Source organism: Lissotriton helveticus, chromosome 12 (genome assembly GCF_964261635.1).
Source record: "Lissotriton helveticus chromosome 12, aLisHel1.1, whole genome shotgun sequence".
Taxonomy (NCBI): Eukaryota; Metazoa; Chordata; class Amphibia; order Caudata; family Salamandridae; genus Lissotriton; species Lissotriton helveticus.
Window position 1 is genome coordinate 851,036,445 of NC_136073.1, and position 27,047 is coordinate 851,063,491.

Genomic DNA, 27,047 nt, shown 5'->3' on the forward strand with positions numbered 1-27,047 from the left:
GACAGCTATAGCAAAAGAACGAGCCCTTTCACAAGGTAAACGAATAATAATCGTTACACCGATACCAGCCCTAGAGGCTGTAACAAAAGCAAGCATACCGAATGCTAAAGCGCTCCATCCGAGATGGATACAATGGGCTAATTCTCTTGCTGCAACAGACGTGGCATACGAATTTGATCCTAACTTAAAAACACAAGAGTTTCTCCAATACGAATTCGAATGTCCGACGCCGACCGAAATTCTGCCTCTAGAACATTACGGCTGTATAATATATACAGACCGATCAGCACAACCCGCAGTAGGAGGTAAACAAGCTTACAGTGCTGCATGTGCGATTGTAAAAGGTCGCTGGCACGATGGGAAATTCAAACCAGCGGTCACTAAAACACAATCTCTAGGAGATTGTACAGCTCAGCGAGCAGAACTACTAGCATTCAAGATGGCGCTTGAAAATACCGATCGAGAATTCCCCACACTCATAGTGTGTGATTCGTATTATTGCGTTCAGTCTTACAATGAATACTTACAGATCTGGCTTCAGAATGGTTTTAAGGAGGCAAAAGGAGGCACAATCAAGCATAAAATGCTTTGGGAACAAGTAGTTCTTTTACAAAAGGAACTACCAAAGACTCACGTGATACATACACTGAGTCATCAACGTGATGGCGTTCACGTTGCAGGGAATTCATTGGCTGATGAGGCCGCGAAGGCAGCTGTGCAAACGGCTTCCGTAGCTGCCATCACTCGGTCAAAAACAAAAATAGACAGCGATATATTACAAGCTGTCAGCGCTACAGTAAAAGATGCGATAGAAACACTCCCGAAAGGCTTTCCAGTAAAGTACTCATACATAACTGATGCAAATAACGTTCCATTTGCTCGAATCCCTGGAGTGGGGGATAGAGTAATTCCAAACATGGAACCTAGGTTAGGACTCATCATAGAGGCACACGAAGGACTTGCTTCTGTACATGCTGGCGTCTCAGCCACAGTATCGTTATTAAAACAGAGATACTGGTGGCCACAAATGAGAAGACAAACCAGGAACTATGTTCTAGAATTTGAAATATGTCAAAAAATGAAAGTATCAACAGTGAGACGACCAGCACAGACGCCCCTTCTAATCTCGGATAAACCATTAGCCTGTGTTTACCTGGACCACTGTGGTCCCTTACAAAGGGATGGTAACTATAAATATATCTTGGTCACAGTGGATTCATGCACGAGATTCATATGGATGTGGCCCCAGCGAACGGCTGACGCCAGAACTGTTATAAAAGATTTGCGAGTCTTTATCGGCACATAGGCAATTGGCATGCTGCATTCGGACCAGGGTCCTGCTTTTAGCTCTAGAGCTTATAAGGAGGCCATGGTCAGCATGGGCGTTACATTGCGGTATTCTTGTCCATTTCATCCCGAGGGAAACGGAATTGTTGAAAGAAAAATCCGTGACATAAAGCAATCTATAACAGCAAAGGTATTAGGTTCGGGAGCTGGGTGGGTCAAACATCTAATAAGTGTCCAACGTAGTCTAAACAACTTGCCAAGAAATTCTCTGAGGGGATTCAGTCGGTACGAATTACTGTTTGGAACTAGGATGCTAGTCTTAGATCTTGACAGTCAGACTTCAGTGGTAAAAGAAAAAAGCTTTGATATCAAAGATCGTTTGGCTATTTTACAGGACTTAAACGAAACAAGAAAAGACCTGAGCAACATAAAGTTGAAACAGCAGCCAACAACCACTGAAGAACCACCACCTGTCCCAGCAAGACCTGTCTGGATTCCAAAAGTCGGGGATCTAGTCAGAGAAAAGATCGCGGTAAAGAAGGAATTTGGGCCTTCTTACAGAAAAGCAGTTCCTGTCTTGTCCATCAACGGGACAAGATCAGTTGTACTACCGCCGCTTGCTGGTAAAAAGGAGAACCGAGTTGTATCCATCGACCTGGTAAAACCACAATCATGTGGCCGATAACAAACAGTAGGCCAAGTGGACTCCCGATAAGTAGTAGAACACCAAGGTTTGCTACAAGTACAGAGGTGCTAACTAAAAGGCTAATCACATTCGAAACGCCTACAGAACAACAACAAGGACTATGCAACAATGCAATGGAACTCACACCTCTGAAAACCCAAATAAAAACATTTAGTAGAGACACACCAACCTACAATGAAGTAACAAATGAATATGCTGAAGCTGCAAGAAACAGTAATCCTGAAGCAATTGGAACAATAGACAGAACGGCATCCGGCTACTTCATCAACTTTGAAGATTCTTCTGAAGATCTAAGTGAATCAAAGACACAGCCATCAACAAAAACGTTTAAAGATAAAGCTAAGGAAATATGGAAACAGCTGAAAGAAACCTATCTGATTTCTCCATGGATTGAATTTTGGGTGTCATTTGGTGTATTTATCCTCATACTTTGGCTCATCATGATACTATGTTTGGGACGCTTCATTGAGGGAAAATATGCTAAAATGGACAAAGCAAGCCAGAAAATCAACTTGATCCTCAAGCCACACACGTCTTCACACGTCAAGAAAAGAGAACTTTCTTCAGTCAATTTCACAGCCAATCCTATACCGGGTGGGGTAGCATGGGACAATACTGACTATGAAATTTATGGTCCGGTCGAAATCCTCAAATATCCACACCAAATCAAGATCTCGTTGAGTGACTTTGTAAAACCAAACTCATTTGCTGATGATTGGGACTTTGAAAGTATTAATAACATGATGTCTGATCTAGTGATGTCTGCTAAATTTACCAAACATGATTATTTGCAGGGTTCGTCTAATTATGATAGTATGTACTGCTACAACCACTATGGTAACCATTTTTTACATAAATCAGCACAACCTAGAAATGTTTTAAATTATAATCAATGGGAACATTGTGCAACCCCTCCAAAAGGAAGCTCAAGAACCTTTTATGACAAATATTCATACTTTTCATGGTTCAATACAAGTAATGCTGAAACATTTTATTTCAAATTGTCAAATAAGACAGGAACAAAAACCATGCTTACAAACACAAAATTGATATATTCGGACTCATTTTTTGAACAAATGAATACATTTGGTTTTGATTATTGGGACAAAAATGTTGAAGTAAAAAGTGTTTGGGGTACAAAAGAATGGCAAGTACAAGGTATAGAATCATTGTTTAGAGCCTGCATGATCCCAGAACAAATTATATTCTTGAATGAAACTATTCAACAAACTACCTGTCTTGGATTAGCCAAAATCAAAGACTTAAATAAACCGTCTATTCCAAAACCAACAATGAACAGCAATAACTCTGCAGATGAAGAGATAGACGTAAACTATGTATTAAAACAAAACAGAACAAATCCTGATTGGAAACAATGGTTAATCTGGCCCACAGATACTAATAACTGTCAAGACAGATTCCTGAACAAAACACAGGGGTTCACATTGACCAGGCCAGACCCTACATATTCCCAAAGACACCACCCAGGGATAATCACCACCTACAGTGTGGGCAAACTCTGCCTTCAATGGCTACAAACTTCCACACTGACAGAGATTAAGCAACACCTAACTTTACTTACTGATGGTGCTGACTTGCGTGATTTCATTATGGGACCGCGCAAACAGCGTCAAAAACGCTTCATAGCAGCCTCTATATATGCAGCTTACAACGAGGCCTGGAAGATAACTCAAATTGAGACAGCAGAAAGTATACGGGAAATTGACCGTATTAATTTGGAAAAATCGCTTTCTGTAGTGGACAATGGGTTAATGACTCTGTCCTCCAGAATCTTTTCATTGGACAGCATTGTGTCATCAGCAATCGACATAATATCGCAAGACTTACTGTTGTTACAACACGGTCAGTCTCAATTGCGTTCTATTGTACAGCTTGGCTGGACGTTACAAAACCTGCGTTCAGGCTATGTGCCTTGGCGTTTAATCAACACAACGTCACTATTCACTATCTTTAACCTTACTGATAAACAGATCAGTATGGCACAAAAGGGTGCTGATTATACAATCCTGAGCATTGAGAAACTCGAGAGATTACCATTGACAATGTCAGAACGACCTGTCATTGAATGGATAATACATGGGATAATTAATATTCCGATATCTACTTTCAGGTTTCAATACTGCCAAAAATATATACAGGCTGGCATGTACGAAAAATTGGGAAAAGGGTACATTAAGACAACATGGAACTTGCCCTATTCACATGCATGTGTCAGTAATAAAGGACAGAAAGTGTTTCTTAGTGGCAATAATTGTGCGATGTCACTAAGCGGTACACTTCTGTGTAATGGAATTAGTTTGCATGGAGCCTGTGAAGGGAACTCAAATAACCTTTCATGTCACCAGCTAGGCACACCTGCAACAGAGATAGAACCATTCTTTAAAAGACTCTATAACGGGAGTTACATTCTAATTGTGGATCGCAGATGTTGTAGTCTACTGCCCGGGGTTCCTTATCTCGTTAGTACGACTGCGAAGGTCATGTGCTGTGGACGCTTATTGTTCCCCAGCTCCTTTCCAGACAGGGAGGCAAGGGCATGGCCTCACTTGAAAATTACTTCTATTCGAGTTGATACTTTAAGCAGAATGAAAACAGTGCTTCTTCAGACGCCGACCAGGCTCACGTCATCAAAAGAAACGTATGATCTCCTAGTCGCAAGGACGACTGCAGAGATTCACTCATTGTTATCAACTAATTCCCCCATACATTTCGCAGAAATCCTGAATGAAATCTTAAATATTTCTGATACCAGTGGAGTCTCAAATGTATTTAAGACAGTATTTTCGATGGCATTAACACCATTCAAAGCCATACTGGGTATTTTTCCAGACTTCGTCCATTCGATTTTTGGAGGAGTTCCCCTCATTTTGGGACTAATTGCAGGAATCCTATTCTTAGTCCTTATATTTCGTTATGGCAAACCATGTCACAGACAAAACACCTGCGACAAGGGAAGAAACAATCCGAGCCATTGGATACCGAGACCGGATATCAAAAATCCTGGGACTAACCCGGCTTAGAGACCTGAACATGACTTGGTTTCTTTCATTTCGGCCAATATGGCAAAGATGTATTTTACCTGTATTAAGGTGCATGCTGTGCGGAGAAGAATGCGTGTTGGACACCTGTCTGACGCTACAATCGGATGCGCCAATGGATGCAGAAACACTGTTGGGTCCGGTAAAGGCTCATGCATTGTGCTGCCCTAAACGGCTGCCAATCCTGATGACGGCATTCGTGGAAACTTAACCACTACAATTAAGGGATAGTGAAGATCAAGATGAAAGCAGCATCGATCAGGTACAACCTTCTGTCAGCAATACTAATCAAAACGTCAATGGAGACAATCATGCACATGAATGCATGGTTACATCCTTTTCCGAATTAGTGGAACTATCACAGGAAGCTGTTGACAGCTTTTTCAGCAGTCTCAACGATATGATGTTCTCACCAGAGCAGAAATAATGACTCTTGAACAAGCTAGCACACGGCGTTCCCGGCACCTTGAATTTGGCCTTCAACTTTAATAATAAAGTAGCAAGATCGACTTTTCCTCCAGTTCACGGACAGCAATTTTTTAGCAGCCCCAAAATATTTTTGTTAAATTTTACGGGACACTTTTCTTCTGCTTAAAGTAAGAACTATTCTTAGAGAACTAATTTCTATTTTTAGAAACTTCATAGACATTAGCTGCCCGCTGGTATGTTTATAAATATTTTTGAACTGTGATGAAGTGGTCTCGAACTTTTCTTCTGTATTAAGAGCCATTTCATGTGTAATTCTAATATTCAATTACTAATAATGTATACATATGCGTGATTATTTTAGCATTATTCTACTGCTTGAGTGCATATAGTACATATGGCTATTTTTTTCCCGTATGTTCATTATGTTTTGGGGTGGTAAGGTATACATGATACTCTACAGTATGTTTTACTATGCCTAGATTCGTAAATATGGCCATAGTTAGCGTGGAGTGGGTGTGATGTATTCCTATAGGTTCTGTATCGATCCCCCTATTCCTGACCCTATTCTGGTTAACGAGTTAACTAGCAGCCATCCCATGATGCAGAAACCGTTATCTGATTAGGCCAGACCACGGCACAGGAGCGCGTTATCTGATTAGGTCATAACGCTTGCCATCTAATTAGGCAAGCAATATTCCTCCAGCCCCTGATAAGGCATACGTAGTTCTCAAAACAAATCAAACCTATGACAACCTGGGAAAAACCCTGCGGCCATTGTTTTGATTTCACCGAGAACTTCAGTAAAAGAATGCGCTAACGACCAGCTCGTATGACATCCTTATTGACGTATCTATGTCCATCCTTACGTCAATCTCGGCACCTTACAGGTATAAATATTACCGATATTGCCTTAAGCAAAGACACGCGGTGGTGACGAGATCGGAGCAGCGAGACTTCCCGAAGCCCAGCAGAGAGCGAAGCCCACTAGCTGCCCCGCCTTCCTGACGCGCTGAGAACGAGACGCTGCCTTTCTCCTGCCGAGAAATCCAGCTCCGGCGCTTCCGAGCAGCCCTTGCAGGCAGCCTGGAATATCGAGACCAAAGATGAGAGATACCATCCCTCAATCATCCTAGATTCAAGGTACGGAACTGAATAACCCCTTGCAGAGAATTCTTGAATCAGTCACTTGGCAAAACAAACTTAACTTAGACTGCTACTTTCTATCCCCGCCCACGTATTAGGCTTAGGTCAGGTACACTGGGGTAGGCGTGGTTAGAAGCACCAGTTGAGTACGATTAGTCAAATGTTTATATGTATGTATCTATTTTATCCATTTTAAACCACCATATGGCTTAGAAACCATATCAATGTTTTTACAGTATTATTTTATACTTCTGCTTTTATTGTATGCACTTTACTTAACCATAAGTATTGCAATAATATCGATTCATTTCTCTTGTACGAGAAAAGAGACTGATCAATAAATAACATCTTTTATTGAACACGCCCGTCTCTTCCTTTTCTCTACAATCTGGTGAAACTAAGAATGCACGAACTGACTGAGTAAAATAAGTTGTCTTTTGTTTTCACACGACTCTAGAGATACACTCTTGATTAGGGGAGAGCAAAGTTGTCATGTTCTATGGTTGTCAGAAACTAAATCCCTTCTTGTCTATCCAGGGAGGTTCAACTCCTCCTTGTCTATTCGAGAAAGTTTCTAGTGAACTCTGAGCTAGCTGGCAAACCCAAAACTTTAAGTCTAATATCGACAGTAGAAGACCTAGTTAACGTCTGGTCTAGGTCTATACTATTGGAGGTATTATTCCAATGCGCAGAGCCTATTGGGATAATAGGAACTACACTACAAAACCAGTGCCATGTTTCAACGGTCCACTAGATGTCAGGAGTGCTATGTTCTCCTCTTCGCTCGCTATACCAGTAATCGTGCAGCCAGCTAGTATCGTAGTCTCACCGGCGCCACTGAAGGAAATTGGAAATAATCTCCTGCTGGCAACCCAGGAGGACACAGTTGGAAGTGTTCTTTCTTGCAATTTTTGGAAAGAAATGCGTTACTTACCTGTAACTGCAGTTATCCAGTATTGGTATCTTTCATAGATTCACATGCCTGAATAAATAAAGTAATGTCCCATTAGTAATGTAATGTACAGGAATTTATATAGCGCAAATCACCAAGCGGTTTCTAAACGCTTGCTTAGGGAACCCGTCCTGGTATTCCCTGTGAGATAACCCCGTCAGGGTATCCGCAAGGTGAAAGCCAGGCATCCCGCTGCGAGGGGCCGTTGTGGAGATTAAGCAAGATATTGCCCAGAGTCGCAGAGTGTGAACCCGTGAATCGAGTAGGCACCGGAGCGAGAATTGTCAAGTCCATGGACATTTTAGGACTCAAGACCCCGCCGAGCCGGGAATTGAACCCTGGTCCTGGGCTGACCTCTGCTTCCAGGTCTGCCTCCTCTAACCAGTGAGCCACACTTCTCCACATATAGATAATATGCCAAAGGCCCCACATTAGTAACATATCCATGTCCTTTTGTAAAAAGGACAAAACTCTAGAGAATAGCCAATAAGCTATCACCTCCCTCTAGAACGCTCCTGGAAGGAGCTCCTGTCCCTCAGATTTTCTACCACACATCGTGCTAAGGGAGTCTCCTCTAAGCTCTGCTCAGTTTACTTCTCATCTGGTTTTCCAGTGTTTTTTTCTGGCTTTATATTTCATCTCTTGACTGAAGTTCCTTGATATCCTCATGGCTGGACACCTAAGAAGGGACTTTTTAGGTCCTGTGGTTCCTGTGGAGAAAAGCAACTACATGTAGATGACCAACATCAAGATTGTCTCTACTGCCTTTATCCGGACCATTCTTCTAAAGATTGCAAGGTATGTCGTACCTTCTCCACAAAAACCCTCAAAGATAGGGAGGGACGCCTTTTAATATGGTTACAAAGGCTGAAGGACAGAGACCAACTGGAGTCTTCTGAGGAGGGTGAGGGCTCTTCAATATCCTCTGAAGCCTCTCATAAAAGACCAAGGGTGGCATCTCCGGGCCCTTCATCACAGCCTCCTCAAAAGAAGACACTTAAGAAGTCTTCAGAGGTCCATTCTAAGGCTCTACCATCAAAGGTGTCCTCTCAGGAAGTTACCACCTTCAAAAAGCCTTCTTCCACTCCGTCGACGACGACTTCAGCGACAAAGAGATCTGTGTCTACAGCCTTAGGTGTCACTTCGTCGACGACAACTGTCTCCACGTCGATGGCAATGTCGTCATTAACCTCGTCGACGATAACGCGTCCATCGTCGACAGCAGGTAAGACCGTGTCGTGAACGATAAAGATCAAAAAGACATCGTCGAGGTCGAAGCAACCGTCGATGCTGCGATCGCCGACGACTGGGTCGTCGACGAGCTTGACGACGAAGACAACCCCGTCGACGTCCTCGCCATCATCGACGAAGGCTCCGTCGGCAAAAACCATACCGTCGACGAGATCTCCATCTGTGATGAATACAGTGTCGACGCCGGCTTTGTCGACGATAACTCCATCGACTACGACACCTGTCGACGTTTCACCGTCGACGACGACGGATCCAAATTTGAAAAACACTTATGTGCATTTAAGAATTACGAAGAAGACGTTGACGCCGACCCTAACATCTCCAAGTAGGGTCCAACCACTGCCTCCAGCATGTCTTCTGAAAGATGAGGATTCGGATGAGGGTAGCATGTTTCAAACAGCGACAAGCCCCTCTGAACTTAATGTAAAATATCAAGAAAGTTCAGATGAGGAAGACCAGGATCAGGAGGAAGAATATCAACCGCCTCCTCCACCAATGGTTTGTCTTCCAGTCTCCTTGGTATCGGGTTTGCAATACCTCATTACAGATTACAATCAGAGGTTTCCAACATCTCCTAAACCTCAACCCCGGCGGTGTCTCCGCCACCAAGACCACGACCTCCACCTTTAAATTTACAGCCGGAGCCTGTCATTTTGCCGCATCCTTCATCTACTGATAATGATGATGAGGAGGAAGATCAGCATGAAGAGGGGGAACTTCAAGACACCCAGTCTAACCATGATGAATGGGATGACTACGTCATTCCCTGTCCCGCTTCTCCAGTACCTGCACAGGCTGACTCACCACCTGAAGACATCGGGGGGTTCCATAACATTGTTGAGAGAGCAGCTCTACATTTTCAAATACCCATGACTTCCCACCAACAGGATTGCTTCTTATATGATTTTATGGAGCCTTTCAAGAAGTCAGTAAGATCTATACCCATAATAGAATACTTATGGGGTCAGGGGGTGAAGATCATGCAAAATCCTTCATCGGTGCCACTGGTGTTGTCTCGCCTGGATAAAAAATACAAGGCGCCCGATACTGCTCCAGCTTGCTTAATAGGACATCCCAAGCCGGATTTGGTTATAACGCAGGCGGCCCAGAGGAAGTCCAAAAATCCTTCTGCCCAGTTAACAGCTCCGCCAGATAAGGAAGGCCGAAGATTGGATAACATTGGAAAGCGTTTTTCTTCAATGTCTGCGTTGACAGTAAGAGCGTCCAATGCTTTAGCACTTTTGGGACGATACAATAGGCAGGTATGGGCGGACATAGCTCCATACCTGGCAGCCTTACCTGAAGACTCAAAAGAGGAGGCAAAGAAGATATTGCTTGAAGGTGAACGCTCAGTTGGTTGAAGGCAACATCTTTTTGACCTGAAATTCAAACGAAGATCTTGGATATGCCCTATGATGGCCAGTTTCTTTTTGGGCCAAAAATTGATGAGGATCTCCAAACTATAAAGACACAGCCAGAGCGTTGGGAACCCTCCAATTTAAAAATCCTTCCTTTCGTGGATCAAGAGGAAGAGGGCAGTCCTCTTCAAGAGGCGAATACTAATATCGGTCGTTCTACTCTTCTGGTCAACAACATCGTTCACAGTAGCAACAACGTTAGCAGCAAACATCTTATAGTAAATCATCAACAAAAAGGCGTTGCTCGACGACAATGACCCTTCACTTCAGCCAGTCTCCAGTTCATCTCTGCCCTCAAAAATTGGAGGAAGGGAGGAGGAGCCAAGACAGCGACTGTGATGGCCGCTTGAGACCTCGGCTCCGCGGCCCTTCTCCTCCCGCCTGGATATCCTGTAATTGATCCTGGACCTATTTCACACTCCCGCGTCGGTGAGGACGCCCGGTCACAGGTCGCGTGATCCCGAGGTCTCCCCCAGCCATACACCCGGAGAAACATCCGTTTGCATCTTGCGGCCTGCAATGGCGTCGGAACCGGGACTGTGCGTTATAGATGGGGCCGGGTACTGAGTGAACAACAGCGGTCACCCGTGCCGGGGAGGAATCGGTCAGCTGGAGCAATGAGATGATCGGCTTGCTTCTTGCCGAGGACAGCTAGCACAACTAGCGGAGCGGATCGGAGTATGCCCGGTGTGGTAATTTCGAGGGATTGTGTAATTATGTGCCTACTTGCAAGTGAGCCGATCGGACGCTGTTGGCCGCCCGGCCCGCTTTTGGCGGGCCGCTCCCGAATTTTCCCATGAACTTCTCCCTTTCACGGATGGCTCGCACCGGATGCTGCCATTTCGGCATTTATTGATACTGCCCTTACAGAATTGCTGCTGTACTATGGAGCCTGATGTACCTTTGTTTGAGGCTCGGTCCCACACGTTAGTGGAGCGGCTTGCTGACCAACTCGATAATGAGGAGTGTAACACCCGAAGTGCTGGCTTGCAGCAAGGAGGGAAGTGCATGGACATGAGGAGCGTGGCAGTGTTTGCACATGGAGTTGGATTAACGTGTCGTGACCTTCTAGCGGCTCTTAGTGCCCTACACTCCGCCCTGGAACGTGGCACCCAAGTGTTGGGGAATAAATTGGATGCCATGGTGTCTACCTTGAGACTTTCGATACCAGACCGTCTTCAGGCTCACGATGACCTGCCTGGTTCTGTACCCGTGAGGAGCGTGATGGTTGCCCCTGTGAACATTGCAACATCGGAGGTCCCGGTTCGTGTGGTAACTTGTGCGCAGGCTTCTGGATGTTCGGACTGCTCGGTGGGACTAACACTGGATCCAGAGGTGGCAGTATCGTTCTACGCTATGCTCCCGAAGACCCTAGTGCTGCCTCAGATGCTGTCGGACATTTTGTTTCTCCTCTCCCTCCCGGATATTGTGCATGTGACCTGGAAGATACGCTTCGGAGCGGTATTGGGATTGTTGGACTGCCATGCTGATGACTGTGTTTGTGTTCAGATATGTCGCCTCATTGTGTGTGGACTGCAGTCTGGGCTAGATTTGAGGCTCCGTTACCTCGCAATATTCGTTATGGGAATGGGTCGACTGCGATTGGACTCCGTTGGTGCATTAGATCGCACGGGACAGGGTTGAGGTCGTGTCCTGGATTGCTGGATTTAGATTTCCTGGTGACTATGTGGGACATGCCTTCTGTTGATTGAAATGATGGTCGCCCGGGTGCTGAATTGAAGGGCTGGAGATCGGATGGGTGTGGTGGCTGGGGGCCAGTATAATAATTCTCTCTCCTCCTCCATTTTCTTTCTCTTTTGTCTTACTAAATTTCGGGTTCCATTTAGGGCGACGGGCACACTGCTGGGGGGGTAGGCCATGGCCTTCTGCAGGGGTGCGGGGTGGGGGGTTGGAGGGGGGGGGGTTCTTTCTATCTTCTTGTTTCCTCCTTGGGTCTATGGCCCTTTTTATTTAATCTTTTCTGCGTTATCGTTTCACAGGGTTCCTGTAGTGTACTCAGTTTTTGTGGGGTGGGACATCGGTTTATCACGTATAGTGATTGTAATGATGGCTACTTTGTATTGTTTACTTCGCCCTTCCCTCCCACTTTAATTGTTATGCTGAATGCCGTTGTACATTCTGATGGCCAGCTGTAGATCCTGAAACGATTGCTTGGCATTGATCCTGTACTCTCTAGAAACCTTTAAAAAAGAAACCTCTTTCATCCTGGTATCGTTATGGTACGGTCACTATCCTGAGCTACAATAGGGCAATTGGAAGACGGAATGTTGCATGCTTATGGCTTTATTGATTTGCTTGCCCGTGATTGTAACTGCTTTATGTACAATAAAGGATTTTAAAAAATAAATAAATAAATAAATAAATTGGAGGAAGAATTTCCCATTTTCTAACAAATTGGAAGCAAATTACAACGGACCGTTGGGTTCTACAATTAGTTCAATTTGGTCATTCACTGGAATTTGTTCACATCCCTCCCCCAACCCCTCCCCGACCTATACTTCACAAAAATCTACGTATACTTTTCCGCGAGATTTCTCTTATGCTCCAGAAGGGAGCGATAGAAAGAGTTCCTCTTTCTCAACAGGGGAAAGGATTTTCCTCCTGTTTTTTCCTAATTCAGAAAAAGGAGAAAAAATGGAGACCAATCTTAGACCCGAGATCCCTCAACAAATTCTTGAAAAAGCAGTTGTTTCGTATGGTGACAATCCAGGAGGTTCTACAACTTCTAGATGCGGAAGATTACAATTGTGTCTTTGGATCTTCAGAATGCTAATTTTCATATCCCTATTCACCCGAATCACAAAAATCATTGGTGGAGGAGGTGGTTGATATTCTTCCTCCTGATCCTGGTCTTCCTCATCTGAACTTTCTTGATATTTTACATTAAGTTCAGAGGGGCTTGTCTGGATAACTAAACATTTCCTTGACGCCCCTGAAAGCCTCCTGAGCACTGAAGACTCCATGAACGCTTCCATGTGCGCTGTTGCCATTTTCTTGGCCCATGCTGGTCTGTTTCTCAGTACTCAAGGGCTTTAGCAACGTCTCTTTCCTCATCTTCCACCTCTGCATATCTCTTCCGTGCACATGCACATCGACCTGAGTGAAATTCTCCAGATACAGCAGAGCCAACTTGGGGGGGGGCGCGTGTGCACTTTCTATACTGAGAGAAGCTGTCCATCTCATGGTAATTAAGCAGGAGGCACTATTTAAGGAAAATATGCAGAAATCCTTGTTCCTTGCCTGCGAGGGGCGACATGTTTAAAAGCAACTGTGAGCTGTTGGGACTGCTCTGGGGCAAACGCTGGATTCCAGTGACAGTTAGGGCTGGACAAGAAACCAAAACCGCCACTAGCTAAGTGTGTCGTACCATCAACTTAGATAATGAGCCAAACGCGTGTGCGCAGCAAGCAAACCCCCTACCACTCCGCCGTGCCACCCCCCTCAAGGTGCGCCTTTCGCTTCTTATTGTTTGTGGCAGCCAGGCAGCCGTGTAAGGTTGGGTAACGTGATCTGGTGGTGCCCACTCTCCGCTCCCTCTGGCAGGGCCCGGTGCGCTCAGCACATTTGGTGCTTTTATGCAAGGGTGGCAATGCACGCAGTTTAGATGACGTGAGGTAGCAAACCAGGTGCAGTGGGTGCTCCTGAGACCTGTCAGCAGCATGCTGAGGCTGGGAGGACTTCTGGGAGCGTCTCATCAACACCACTCACAGGCAGGGGAGGCGGCGGCACGCGCACGGCGCTCTCACGCCACAAGTGCACAGAAATGAAATTACAGGCCAAGTCTCAGTCAGATAAGGAGCAATTGCAGCCCAGAGCAGCGCACTCTCACGCCACAGGCGACCAGAAGTTACAATGGAAAGTGCACAGAAATGAAATTACTGGCCACGTACCAGTCAGACAAGGACCATTAACAGCCCCGACTGGCAGAGGTAAAGAGGGAGCAGGCACAACAATTTCTTTCTGGGTGTAAAACGGCACCCTGTCCGCAGACTTGTGCTTTTTTTTGGCTTTTGACTATTCACTGCAGATTTGGATGTTGGCACACAGATGAAAAGTGACCCGGCTTTGCACGTTCACCCTGTAAAATGAGTGAGGAGGCGAAGGAGAAACATGCCAAGCACGCCCACAGGAAGAAGAAAGGAATGTGCAGCAGCAACAGTGACAGCAACCGCGCTATAAATTAGTAACCTGATCCACGACCAGTTGCCTGCCTGCACGCGCTGCTCGCTCCAAAGACCCAAAGGCCATGGGAGTGAACGTTTAGAGGAAAGGCGGGACATGCACCCGTCTTTGGCCATTTGTGTGCTTTCATTATTTAAAGCCACACGCAAAGGCCAATGGAATATGTGGGAGGAGTCCGACCCACACGGAGAATTCTCTGGGAAGTCTGTAGTGATTCCAAGAGGCCCTCTCCTAGAGCAGCGCATGCGCGCTGTGCTAGGCTCGACCTAAAAAGGGATGACATTTTGTGAGCTAAAAAATATTTTCCAGTCAAGAAACAGCTAAAATATGATATAGTCTCAAAAGACATAGAACAAAAGTGTTTTCAACCAGAAAAATCTCAAAAAATGGCAAGCTTTATGCTCCAAGAACCTGTCGGAAGGAGCCAGAAGAAATAACTGGCTCGCCAGTCATCTAAAGGCATGATAGGATACTGGAGGTAAACTGTGACTTAATGGAGAAGCACAGTTTTATCCCTGCCTTTTTGGGCTTCAGTCTATATGCATACATGGTTCCTATTATTCTCATCTTTCCTTTAAAAAATGTTTGTGAAAGTATTTTTCAGGTCCCTAGTTTTTTTTAGTGACTTAGTACATAACTGAAAAATAGTTACCTCAGAAGAAACTAAGGAGATAGAAGAGATGGAATGCCTCACACCTGTGGTTTTTGCACTCAAAGATGGAGGCCAGGGATTAAGAATGAGCATAGATCTTCACAATCTAAAGAGAAGCATATAGGTTGATAGGCAACAGTTGCCCAACATAGAGGAAGAGCTGTCCATGTTGATAGAAGTACAGGTACTTAGGGGTCGATTAGGATCGCGGACGGACTGCTCTGCTGTGGAGGAGGGAACATCAGCATGGGCTGCGCCGTTCCCTCCGAGCAGATTAGAATGTGACCGCCAGGGTGGCGGTCACATTCTCTATCTTTAACATTGCGGCGGGTGCAGCTTCAAGCTGCACCCGCCGCAAAGTTAAAAATGCATGCATCGCATTTGCATGCACAAAGCGCAGGCACCGCGCGGTGCCTGCTGCTTTGTGCACGCAAATGCAGGGGGGTACCATAGGTACCCCCCATGTGCACCCCCACCCCCCCTTCACCCAGGGGGCCCGCAACGGGCCCCCGAAGTGAAACTCCGTATGCTTTTCCACGGCGGAAAAGCCGCCACGGCGGAAAAGCCGCCAAGGAAAAGCATGTCATTCACACCATCCTAATATGGCTGGCGGTGTCTGATAGACACCGCCAGCCATGTTAGAGCTTTTCCGCCGCGGTCGGAAGGCGACCGCGGCGGAAAAGCTGCGGACGGAATCCCACACCCACCGCCATCCTAATATGGCGGTGGGTCTTTTGAGGCTCCACAGCGGTTTTTCCGCATCCTCCGAGCCGGCGGTGGCTTCCGCCGGCCCGGAGGATGTGGAAAAAACGCTATCATAATCGGCCCCTTAGTGTGGTGGACCTCTTGTCAGCATATCATAAAGTGCTGCTAAGTATGCGCCTTTGTGACGTATACAAAAAAATGATGGGTAGAATGCCTGAATTAATCGCTGTCAATGGCAATTACTTGGTGCTGCATCCCAGTCAACAGTTATTTTGCACACCATCCCAACTCAGTTTGGATCCAGCCAGATGCAAATAAGTCTTGACCTAAGTTGACCTAGCTCCGCAAGGAACAATTCCAGCCTAAACTGCCAGGCCAGGTCTCCTTGAACCGGAATACAAGCAACACAGAACCGGAACACAACAAACCATTACTAGTTTTGTAGTGATCGGGACTTTTCCGTTGGGTGTTGCTTGCTTCCAGTGGCAAAGTGAGCACATGACCCTCGTCTGGGAACACAATAATTTGTCATGGTGTTAATCCTGATACCTTATGGATAAGTATCAGCTGTGGCATGATTCCAACTTATTATGAAAATGGTGTTCGAGCAAACTGAAGAGGTAAAGGCTTTCAAAGACGATATACTGGCTTAACCTCATCCATGCTGTTGACGAGCTCAGCTCGTCATGGAGTACAGCTGAGCTCCACTCATGACGAGCTCAGCTCCTCACGGCCGTTGGAACGTTCGCACACGGGGCTAATTTCCCCGCTGTGCTGATCGTTCTATAAACGGGTGCGGCTCAGCTTTGCCTCATGACGAGCTTAGCTCGTCAACAGCATGGGGGCGCTGCGCGCGGCCCCTCCCCCCCACCCTGCAAAGGAGGGGAAAACACCCCGCAGCGAAGAGGTTAAGATTCAGACAGGAAGATTTACAATGAGGCATTGATACAATTCGTGGAGGAGTTGCAGAAGAGTGGGCTATTTGTAAAAAGAGAGAAATGCCAGTTTAGGGTAGGAACATTTGTTTACTTGTGGACATACCATCTCAGGCGAGGGCATCAATCCTAAAGCTAATTCAGCCAAGCCCATTGTTGAGGCTCACGAGCCAGGAAATAAAGATGAGGAGTTTTTAACTTGGCCTTGTTAAATATGATACTGTTTATTATTAATTTATCAAGATTGGTTTCTACGACCAATCAGTTGTTAAAAAAAGGGGAAATATTTCTGGGAACTAAGGAATGTTGAGAGTTGTTTAAAGAAGTGAGGTTTTACACAGGGAAGATGCCTACCTTCCAGAGAAGATGGCTGTGCGTAGGAGCTCCCGCCAGGGAGTTCCCGGGCTAGGGATCGCCTTATGGCGTAAATCCTGTGAAAAGTCTCCCCAGCAAGTCACCACTATCTGGTCAGCGAGCTGTAACATAATGCTGACTATGGACTGCTGGTCGCAGAGGCGAAGACCTTGCAGAAGCAAGAATTATTGAAGTGAGAACCTGGGAAGACGCCCGGGTTCTGGGATCGGCTCGCTGTTGCCACAAATCCTGGTGAGTGTTAGGAGACGTGCCTGCAGACGGCCACCAGCCCTTCCACCCAAGGACGCCTGTTCCCACTCACAAATATGCTATTTATGAGATGAAAAGTCGCTGTCCTCCCCCAATCCCCGGTGCCCCTGTGACCTGTCGGAGGGAGAGAATAGGGCAGCCGTTCTGTGGCAAAGTGAGCCCATCGCCGCTCTCCGTTGGCCGACCGCTGAATGTCTGCAGAAAGGAAAATGCTACTTACCAGTATGCATCTGTTCTTGGCATGTAGGGCTGCTGACATTTATATCTTAGCATAGATCGCCGCCTAGTGTTGGGTCCGGATGTTTGCACCTTGTTGTCCTGGAAGAGTCTTCGAAGTATCACGAGATAGGTGACTCCTCCCCTGGACGACAGTGCGCATGGGCATCTTCTCCAATCTCAGATTGTTTTTCGCCATTGTGGCAAAGATGGAGTATAGTAAAGTAAGAGATGACCATGTAAATATATGTAAAGAAGATAACCATGCAGCTGTGACAGGCACCGGGGAGGAGGGTGGGCGATGTGAATGTCAGCAGCCCTACATGCCAAGAACAGATGCATACTGGTAAGTAGCATTTTCCGTTTGAGGCATGTGGGATGCTGAATTCATATCTTACCATAGACTGTATAGCAGTTTCTCCTCTAGGGGTGGTCACCTGTATCAGCTGCAGTGGTTTGAAATAGAGTTTTAAGGACAGCCTGGCCTACAGCAGCTTGTTGTTTGGCTTGCACGTCAACACAGTAGTGTTTTGTGAGTGTGTATGGTAGACCATGTAGCTGACTTACATGTGTCTTCTAAGGGAATATTTCCTAGGAAAGCCATGGATGCCCCCATTTTGCGCGTTGAGTGTGCTTTAGGGGTAACTGTTAAAGTGCGCTTTGCTTTTTGATAGCATATTTGAATGCATTTGACTATCCATCTGGCTATCCCTGCTTTGGAGATGGGATTGCCCTTATGTTGTGGTGAAAAAGCGACAAATAGTTGCTTTGTCTTCCTGGATGATCTTGTTCTGTCAACGTAATATAAGAGCGCTCTTCTAACGTCTAGTGTGTGTAGGGCTCTTTCAGCTACAGATTGCGGGTTTTGAAACAAAACTGGCAATTCTATGGACTGATTGATGTGGAAAGTGGATATAACTTTTGGCATACATTTCGGGTTTGTACACAGCACTACTTTATTGTTGTGAATTTGCATGAATGGTTCCTGAATGGTTAGTGCCTGTAGCTCACTCACTCGCCTGAGACGTAATAGCAATTAAAAATCCAACCTTCCATGTTAAGAACTGCAGTTCACATGAATGAAGTGGTTCGAAGGGAGGTCCCATGAGTCTGGTAAGTACTATGTTTAAGTTCCAGACTGGAGAAGGTGGATGCTTTGGAGGGATAATTCTTTTAAGTCCTTCCATAAAAGCTTTGATAGGTGGAATTCTGAATAGGGACACGTGTTGTCTGTTTTGAAGATATGCTGCTATAGCAGCGAGGTGTAGCCTTATGGATGAGTATGTTAGGTTACATCTCTGAAGGTGTAGCAAGTAACAGATTAAGTTTTGGATTGAGGCATCCAATGCATAATCGCTTCAACTCTTCTTAAAATGTAACCTTAAGTGAATTTGCAACTTATATATATGTAACTCTAACCCCTAGTGTCTGTAGTAGACATATGTACTTACTACCATTTTAATGTGAGTTTAGAATGAAATCTGTGTGTATGTTTTATGTAACTCATGTACTCTGAACTCCTTATGTAACGTAACTGGTTCTATTGTAAAGCGCTCTGATACCTTAGGGTAAAGTTAGCCCTATATAAAAATAAGAGAAAAAAACGTAAAGTATTTTGATGTGTTCAAGAAAAAAACATTCTGAAGACAACCCATGAGTGTTTCAAACATCTTTTATCTCATGCAGAAAATGGGGAAAAGAAAGTTTTTAAGGGAGCAGAGTGAAAATATTCAGATTTCGACAGAGATGCACTCGCATGTACGTGATCTATTAGGCAATTTAGGTATTATTTATGGGGGCTGCTTTTCACAGTTACAGTTTCCCTTCTGATGATTAGACAGAGATTTGGACAGTGAGAGATAGCCTATGCCAGGAAGGCGATGTACAGGGTTGAGGTGGATACCATCCAAGGATTGGAAAGAAAAAGTGGTAAATCTGGTATATGAGGGACACCTACGTAGGAATAGAACAAAATATTATGTCAGGCAATAATATTGGTGGTACAGAATGAATCGTATGGAGGAGGTGTAGTGTGAGAGGACACTCAGTGTGCATGTTGTGAAGAGAGTTAAACAGTGGGGAAAGAGTCATTGCCACTTGTGGGTGTGCCAGAGCAGTAGTGGCTGGTGAATCTAGAAAATAGAGGGGCAAAAAAAAGTCCCCGACTTTGACCGAACAAGACAACGAAGAGAAGGAGCCAAACATTTCCAGGTAGGCTCTGCGACCAGGGTCGCAAAAAAACAATGGAGTCAAATGGAGCATTCCACACCACAATCATCTTGCACAGTTACCTAAAATTCCAGATGGGGGGTGAGCCACTGCCGGACCGAGCTAGATATCCTGCTCAGCCTGCGACCCTCTTTGACCTTTAAACCCTAAACAAACAAAGTCCCCATGTGGCTTCTACCGCCTCCAAGAATTAAACACAAAGCACCAACCCTTTGTCTTTGGACATGTGTTCACCAAAGCTTTAAGGGGATCCAAAATGTGTTCAGAAGCAAATGTATTAACCTCAGAAGTTTGTAAAAGTGGGTCAGCCAGTGTCAGCAAACTGGAAGTTGTTACCTTCAACTTGCACACCGATATCTGCAACATCTGCATTAACTAAGTTAGAAAACTTTGATATTCATAAAGCAGTCCAGCAAGTTGAATACGAAGCTGCACATTACCCCCGGTATATCTCCCTGAGATTTGAACCTGTAGCCTACAGATTACACTCAAACGCCTGCAGCAGGCACTTAACTCTGTGGGGCTGGTATTTAAACTACTTATTACACACACAGTTCGCTGCTGTGGTCGTTCAACCAACTGAGCGGGCTTAAAAAAGCCTAAACTCAGATCAGCCAGTGTACGCTTCTATGAGGTAAGCCCCTAAATATAAGTGCCATTTCAGGTTTTCTTTAAAGGACTTTTGTGATATCTTTGACTGTCGTAAGCTACCTAAGCGAATTGTACTGACATTTTTCTTAACTACAATGTAAAGTAAATTACATCAATGCTTCATAGGTTCCTGCACACACAAAACACAATCAATCAGGGAATTGTAAGCACGCTACTCACCCGTGAGGGTGTCAAAGCGCTGAGGGGGGAGAGGGGGGTGGGGGAGTGTGGGGGGGGGGGGGTCCGCAGATCTGTTTAGCCGAAGAGCCAGGTCTTGAGGGTCTTCCTGAAAGTGTTCAGGGAGGGGGTTCTTCTGCCTGCTCTGGCTCTGTGGATGCACGGGGCTTCGGCCAGTGCGAGGTTGAAAGATCAGAGGTTTCTTTTGGGTACGTGGAAGTTGATTCTGTCGTTGAGGTATTTGGGTCCGTTGTTGTATAGGCATTTGTAGGTGTGAGTGAGGATTTTGAAAGTGACTCTTTTCTCCACAGGGAGCCAGTGGAGACTTCGTAGGTGTTGGCTGATGTGTTCGTGTCGGGGGATGCCGAGGACGAGTCTGGCGGTGGTGTTCTGTATTGTTTGGAGTTTCCGGAGTAGGGACCTGTTGATTCCGGCATAGAGTGCGTTTCCATAGTCCAGTCTGCTGGTGATGAGTGCGTGGGTGACTGTCTTCCTTCACTCGGGGGGGATCCACTTGAAGGTCTTGCAGAGGATGAGGAGGGTGTTGAAGCAGCTGAAGGTGACGGGGTTGACCTGTCGGTTCATGGTGAGTGATGAGTTGAGTATGATGCGGTTCTTGGCATGGTCTGAGGTGGTAGGTGGGCTTCCGAGGGCGGTCGGCCACTAGGTGCTGTCCCATGCAGAAGGGGTGGTACAGAGGACGAGGACTTTTGTCTTCACGGCTTTGAGCTTCAGGCAGCTATTGGTCATCCAAACTGCAACGTCTTGCATTCCTTTCTGGAAACTGAGTTTGGCAGTGGTGGGGTCTTTGGTGAGGGAGAGGATGAGCAGGGTGTCGTCGGCGTAGGATACAATGTTGAGGCCGTGTTGTCGGACGATGGATGCGAGGGGGACCATGTAGATGTTGAAGAGGGTGGGGCTCAGGGATGAACCCTGTGGGACTCCGCAAGTGATTTTCGTGGGGTCGGAGAGGAAGGGTAGGAGTCTGATCCTTTGGCTTCTTCCACGAGGAATGATCGGTTCCAGTCCAGGGCGGTTCCTTGTATGCCTGCGTCGTGTAGTCTGGCGACTAGTATGCGGTAGGAGATGGTGTTGAAGGCCGCTGATAGGTCGAGTAGGATGAGGGCTGTGGAGTGGCCTTGGTCCAGAAGGGTGCGGATGTCATCTGTGGTGACGAGAAGGGCGGTATCTGTGCTGTGGTTGCTTCGGAATCCGTATTGGGACGGGTCGAGGACGGCGTTCTCTTCAATGAATCGTGTCAGTTTCCTGTTGACTGTTTTCTCTGCAACTTTGGCTGCGAAATGAGATGGGCAGATAGTTCTTGAGGTCGGTGAGGTCAGCTGTGGGCCTCTTGAGCAGGGGTCTGACTTCTGCGCTCTTCCAGTCGTCTGAGAAGGTGCCTGTTTTGAAGGTGGTGTTGATGGTGCGTTGTAGTCGGGTGCGATGGCGGCCGCAGCACAGAGGAGATGACAGCTTGAGAGACAGAAATCTGTGGTATAATTCGAGGAACTAGACTTCCTATCTCTGCTGCCATTTGTAGCACCAAAACCATATGCAGCCTTGGAAGCAGAGACCCAATTGTCTGCACTGTTCACGAAAAAAGATAACCACAATACATTCAGATCATAAGCCTTTAAAAAAAAGTACCCAGAATCGGTAGAAGCTGCACAGCCTGAACAGAAGCAATGGCTTGGATGAATAACTGGAGTAGATGCAGAGAAAAAAGGTTGTGAGAAGTTAGAAAACACAGTGGATAGCAGATGTTGTGATACCACAGACCACTGTAAAATATCAAAAGAGGCTTAAATCTAACAGCAACATGTGAGGGCATCTGTAAGAAAGGGCACATTTATGGAACACAAATATGTAATTACTGCTACGACAAACAAATGATGAAGCCTTACATTGTTGCCTGTCAACGCATATTTTATAAAAACAGATTTCCTTTCTAAGTCCAAACCTGGTAATTTGGTGTAGTAACAGGCTGAGGAGGGAGTTCCGGTTGTCTAGTGCCATAACCATAATCTGCTGTATAGGCTCCATATGCTACAGGCCTAACAGCCTGTACTACAGGAGCATAGGCTACCCCTGGGACTTGCTGGACTGCATAGGTGGCGGCAGTAGCTGGATGGCAATAGGCTGTAACTGGAGGAGCGCTGTAAAGAAAAACAAGAATATTCATTTAACTATTTTTGTTTATCCAAGAATATGACTCACAAAACTGAAAGCACCACCCATGAATGTAAAGAAAAGATCAGCAGCACCAAGAACCCCCAGTTGTTTGCATTTACATCTTGGATTTACCAGTTATGTTCACCTTTGTGCCCCCGGGAGGAATTAGTGTGGTTTACATAGAAAGTGTGCAAAAAGATTTGGAAGATACCCCTCTATTAAAATACAGGGACGGGGGTAGGTGAGAGAAAAAAAATCAAATGAAAAGCCCTGCGGTGTGGTCACGGAGATACCTATTAGGGTCTGGGAGAAAGAGCTGCTGCCAATTCTATTGGTACTTTGCACACTGTTATTCAAATACTAGACTGTACACACTATATAAAAGCAACAAAACATTTAAGGCAAGTGTAACTAATTATAGGACTTGGAATTCAAAGTGAATTAAAAAATGGAATAATGTTTATTCAGTTCCTCCCTTAGGGTTACACTCTAAATATAAAATATTGGTTAAAAACATCATTTCAACATACAAAATGATTAAAAAACAATCGAAAAAGTCGACGCGGCGTTTTGGTGCTTGTAAATCTTATCACCTTCATCAGGACAAAGACATTTAACGATGTAAAATCTTGTGGAAAAAAAGCTTGTTGGAATTGGTTTCCTCAGTTCCACCGTCTCATTTCTTTTTGGGGATTTGAATTTATCAATTTCTCCGATCCACCGTTAGGTTTCTTATGACTCGTTTTAATTTGAGCCTTGAGAATGGGTTTATTTGGTCACTTCGGTACGTTGGAACCACCGTGAAACGTTTTAGATACGTATATAGAGGTATGTGGTGCTCTTTTTCAATGAGAGTACCCCCTATTTTGTGCAGGGTCGGTTAGAAGTACAGATAATTTTAGTGGGAAAACTGCATCTCCTTTTAGTTGTGATCCGGCCTCCCTGTTCCAACGTCCCGGGTTTCTACCTCCGTAACCCGGGACGTTGGAACAGGGAGGCCGGATCACAACTAAAAGGAGATGCAGTTTTCCCACTAAAATTATCTGTAGTTATAACCGACCCTGAACAAAATAGGGGGTACTCTCATTGAAAAAGAGCACCACATACCTCTATATACGTATCTAAAACGTTTCACGGTGGTTCCAACGTACCGAAGTGACTAAATAAACCCATTCTCAAGGTTTACATAGAAAGTACATCAATACAACAGGAGGAACGTTTTCATATTATAGCAAAAGTACATTATGTGATATTAGCAAGGGGTGCAAAATGTAAACAATAAGGTCCTGATTTGGACTGTGTCGGACGAGATTTACTCTGTAATGGCACTGGAGTAAAGTTCTTTGTCGCGCTGACAAAACACCTGCCCCCCCACCAAATTTAGAGAAGTCCGCCTGCCTAGCAGACATCTCTTGCATTGACAGGAGCCGCCATCATGGCAGTTCCTGGCAATGCACTGGAAGTTTGACAGACCGAAAACTTTCAACTTTCATTATTTTCAACAACAAAAACCTAAAGCAGCATTTTGTTTAAGAAACTGAACAAATCAACAACCCCTTTGCAGTGGGAGTTTTCTCCCCAGGCCGTAGAGGTTATTTTGCAATTTTAACTGTCTCTTACCGTGGCAGTGATGAACAGTGACAACTTGTCATTTGTTTGCCCACTCTAAATAGGGTGGGCAGACAAATGGCAAAACCTGAGACCGCCTTACGGTGTTGGGTCGTAGAAGGTATATGTTGGCGGCAGCAGAGACGGAGTAGTCTCTGCTGTCAACAATTCTACTGAAGAAGGTAAACCTTCAGTATGACGGAAATGGTACCCCGTCGCCTTCACAAGGTAGTACCCTCTCCACCAAACTCTAAATCAGGCCCTAAATCACACCAAATATCATAAGTGCATCATCAAAAGTCAGCTACAATTCAAGTACGCAGAAGTGAGTTAAGTACTTAGTGAAAGAAAGACGATTAGGCAGATATCATACTTTTTTTAAAGTGAGTAGCATAAACTGGTTAGTCCACGTGTACCTGAGTGATTTCATACTTATAAGATTGTGTGTCTCATTGTTTTTAATTGAAGAGAATACTTGCTTCACACAAATCAATGCTTTGCAATTGGACACTGGATCATTCTGAGTAATTTGGAGAACTAAGCAGGTCAATTTTTGGCATATCACATTGTTCACGAGGCAGCATGAATTGACTGCAAATTTCGCCTGAATGGGGAGCCAATGTATACAAGTATTAGGGAAATAGGATCTTTTGTCCTCATGGGAGACAAGAGGTCTGAAGTTTGCTGGATGGGAACTTTTAAAGAAACCAAGTATGATGGTGGTGCTCAAACTGAATTGACATTGATAAAGTTCTGACAGAAGATTCGGGCATATAACCTGCTGCATTCTGTTGGTCAGAGGATTACCAATTCTCAATGAAGGTGATTTGAACAGCTCCGCAAATCGGATTATCAATTGTGAAGCCCAGCGATTTATCTGTTAAGGTGACAGAGGGAAACATCAATTGATCCCAAACACTTTAGGTTGAAAGTGTTTTGTGGGTCAGAATTATCAACACCTAATACGCCATGGGCATCCAGAATAACCAGCAATCTGGGAGGAAGACAACAGGAGCCTCGACTAAGTCACTGGCAAGGACACTCATAATATATGCAGGTACTGACGCTTTTGTATCCATGTGGTCACAGACATTAGATGAGCTCTCATCTAAAATGCACTATTATCCAGCACAAACTAGAGCAGGACAGTGTACTGAGTTACAGGTAATTTTTATTGGTGGAAAACACTTTCAATACTGTACAATAATTGATAAAAGTCGTCACCGTTTTTGCTTATTTTTAAGTAGCAGTCGATTCTTCTATGCAATTTGCTTTAAGGGTTTCTACCTACTTACAGTTTCTGGTGGAAAGCCGTATGAAACCCATGGGTGAGTCCGTAAAACTATACATTTCTGGAAAGTAGACAACATTTGGAATTTCGAATGGGGTCATCCATGCAGATGGCTTGTGGTTTACCAAACAAACCGACAGTTGAATTAAATAATAATGAATATAAGTAGGGAACAAACAGAGGGTCCATAGGTAATTCTTTGCTCCCAATGGCCAATTTGCATAAGTAATATTTTGTCATGTTCAAAAAGACCTGTCTGTTGGTTGTTATGTATATAGTGCTTGTTTGTTTTTAAAAAAAACATGATACCCAAAGGCAACAACTGAGCTGCAGCTTGCAATGATGTTTCATTGTGTACCAACCATGCATCAATTCACCTGGTAAAATCTAATGATTAAACAAGCACTGGCATAGCCAATAGGTCTCGCCTTTGGGACCTTTTAAGTGTTTTGCCAGAACTACTGGCTTTGTTAATGTGTTTAAGCTATGTTGTAGAGCACTTGTGACTGCCTGTTTAGTAGTAAAATATTGCAATAGTTGGTGGTTAGAGGCGCTCCTACAGCTTTGGGCCCCAGTGTCACTACACCTGCTGCACAATCTAAATAAAGCCTCTTTCAACTGCAAGGTAACTGCAATTTTACTGCTTGTTTAGTAGTAAAATATAGCAATATTAGGTGTTTAGAGGAGTTCCGACAACTTTTTGGCCCGGTCCCATTGCACCTGGTGCACCATTCAAATATATATATAATGATAAGTGTGAATATTACCCTGTTTAACAGTACACAATTTATTAATCTGAGAAAGATGAAAGGTGGAGATGGCCCATCAGATTTTGAACTTGCTTTCTGAATGAGGAAGAGGGAGAAAGAGGAAGGTACATGCCATTGAAAGAGAGGGAGAGAAAAACTGGAGTATGCTTCAATAGAGAATTCTAAAACTTGCAAGAATTAGTAATAATCAGCAGAGGCAAAAGACACTGAAAGGAAAATGCTACTTACCAGTATGCATCTGTTCTTGGCATATAGGGCTGCTGACATTCATATCTTAGCATAGATCGCCGCCTAGTGTTGGGTCCGGATGTTTGCACCTTGTTGTCCTGGAAGAGTCTTCGAAGTATCACGAGATAGGTGACTCCTCCCCTGGACTACAGTGCGCATGGGCATTCTCTCCATCATCAGATTGTTTTTCGCCATTGTGGCAAATATGGAGTATAGAAAAGTAAGAATGACCATGTAAGTGTATGTAGAAAGAGTACTGTAGTTGTGACAGGCACCGGGGAGGAGGGTGGGCGATATGAATATCAGCAGCCCTACATGCCAAGAACAGATGCATACTGGTA

General features: G+C 45.0%; 1 protein-coding gene across 1 annotated transcript in view; it reads right to left on the bottom strand.

Moving 5' to 3' along the window:
• ZFR2 (zinc finger RNA binding protein 2) overlaps positions 1–27,047 on the bottom strand; it is a 553,880-nt gene that overhangs the window by 424,430 nt on the left and 102,403 nt on the right. The window contains exon 2 of the mRNA XM_078669465.1: positions 22,598–22,793. Within this exon, the coding sequence (XP_078525591.1) occupies positions 22,598–22,793 (196 nt within the window). The remainder of the gene's footprint in view (positions 1–22,597; positions 22,794–27,047) is intronic.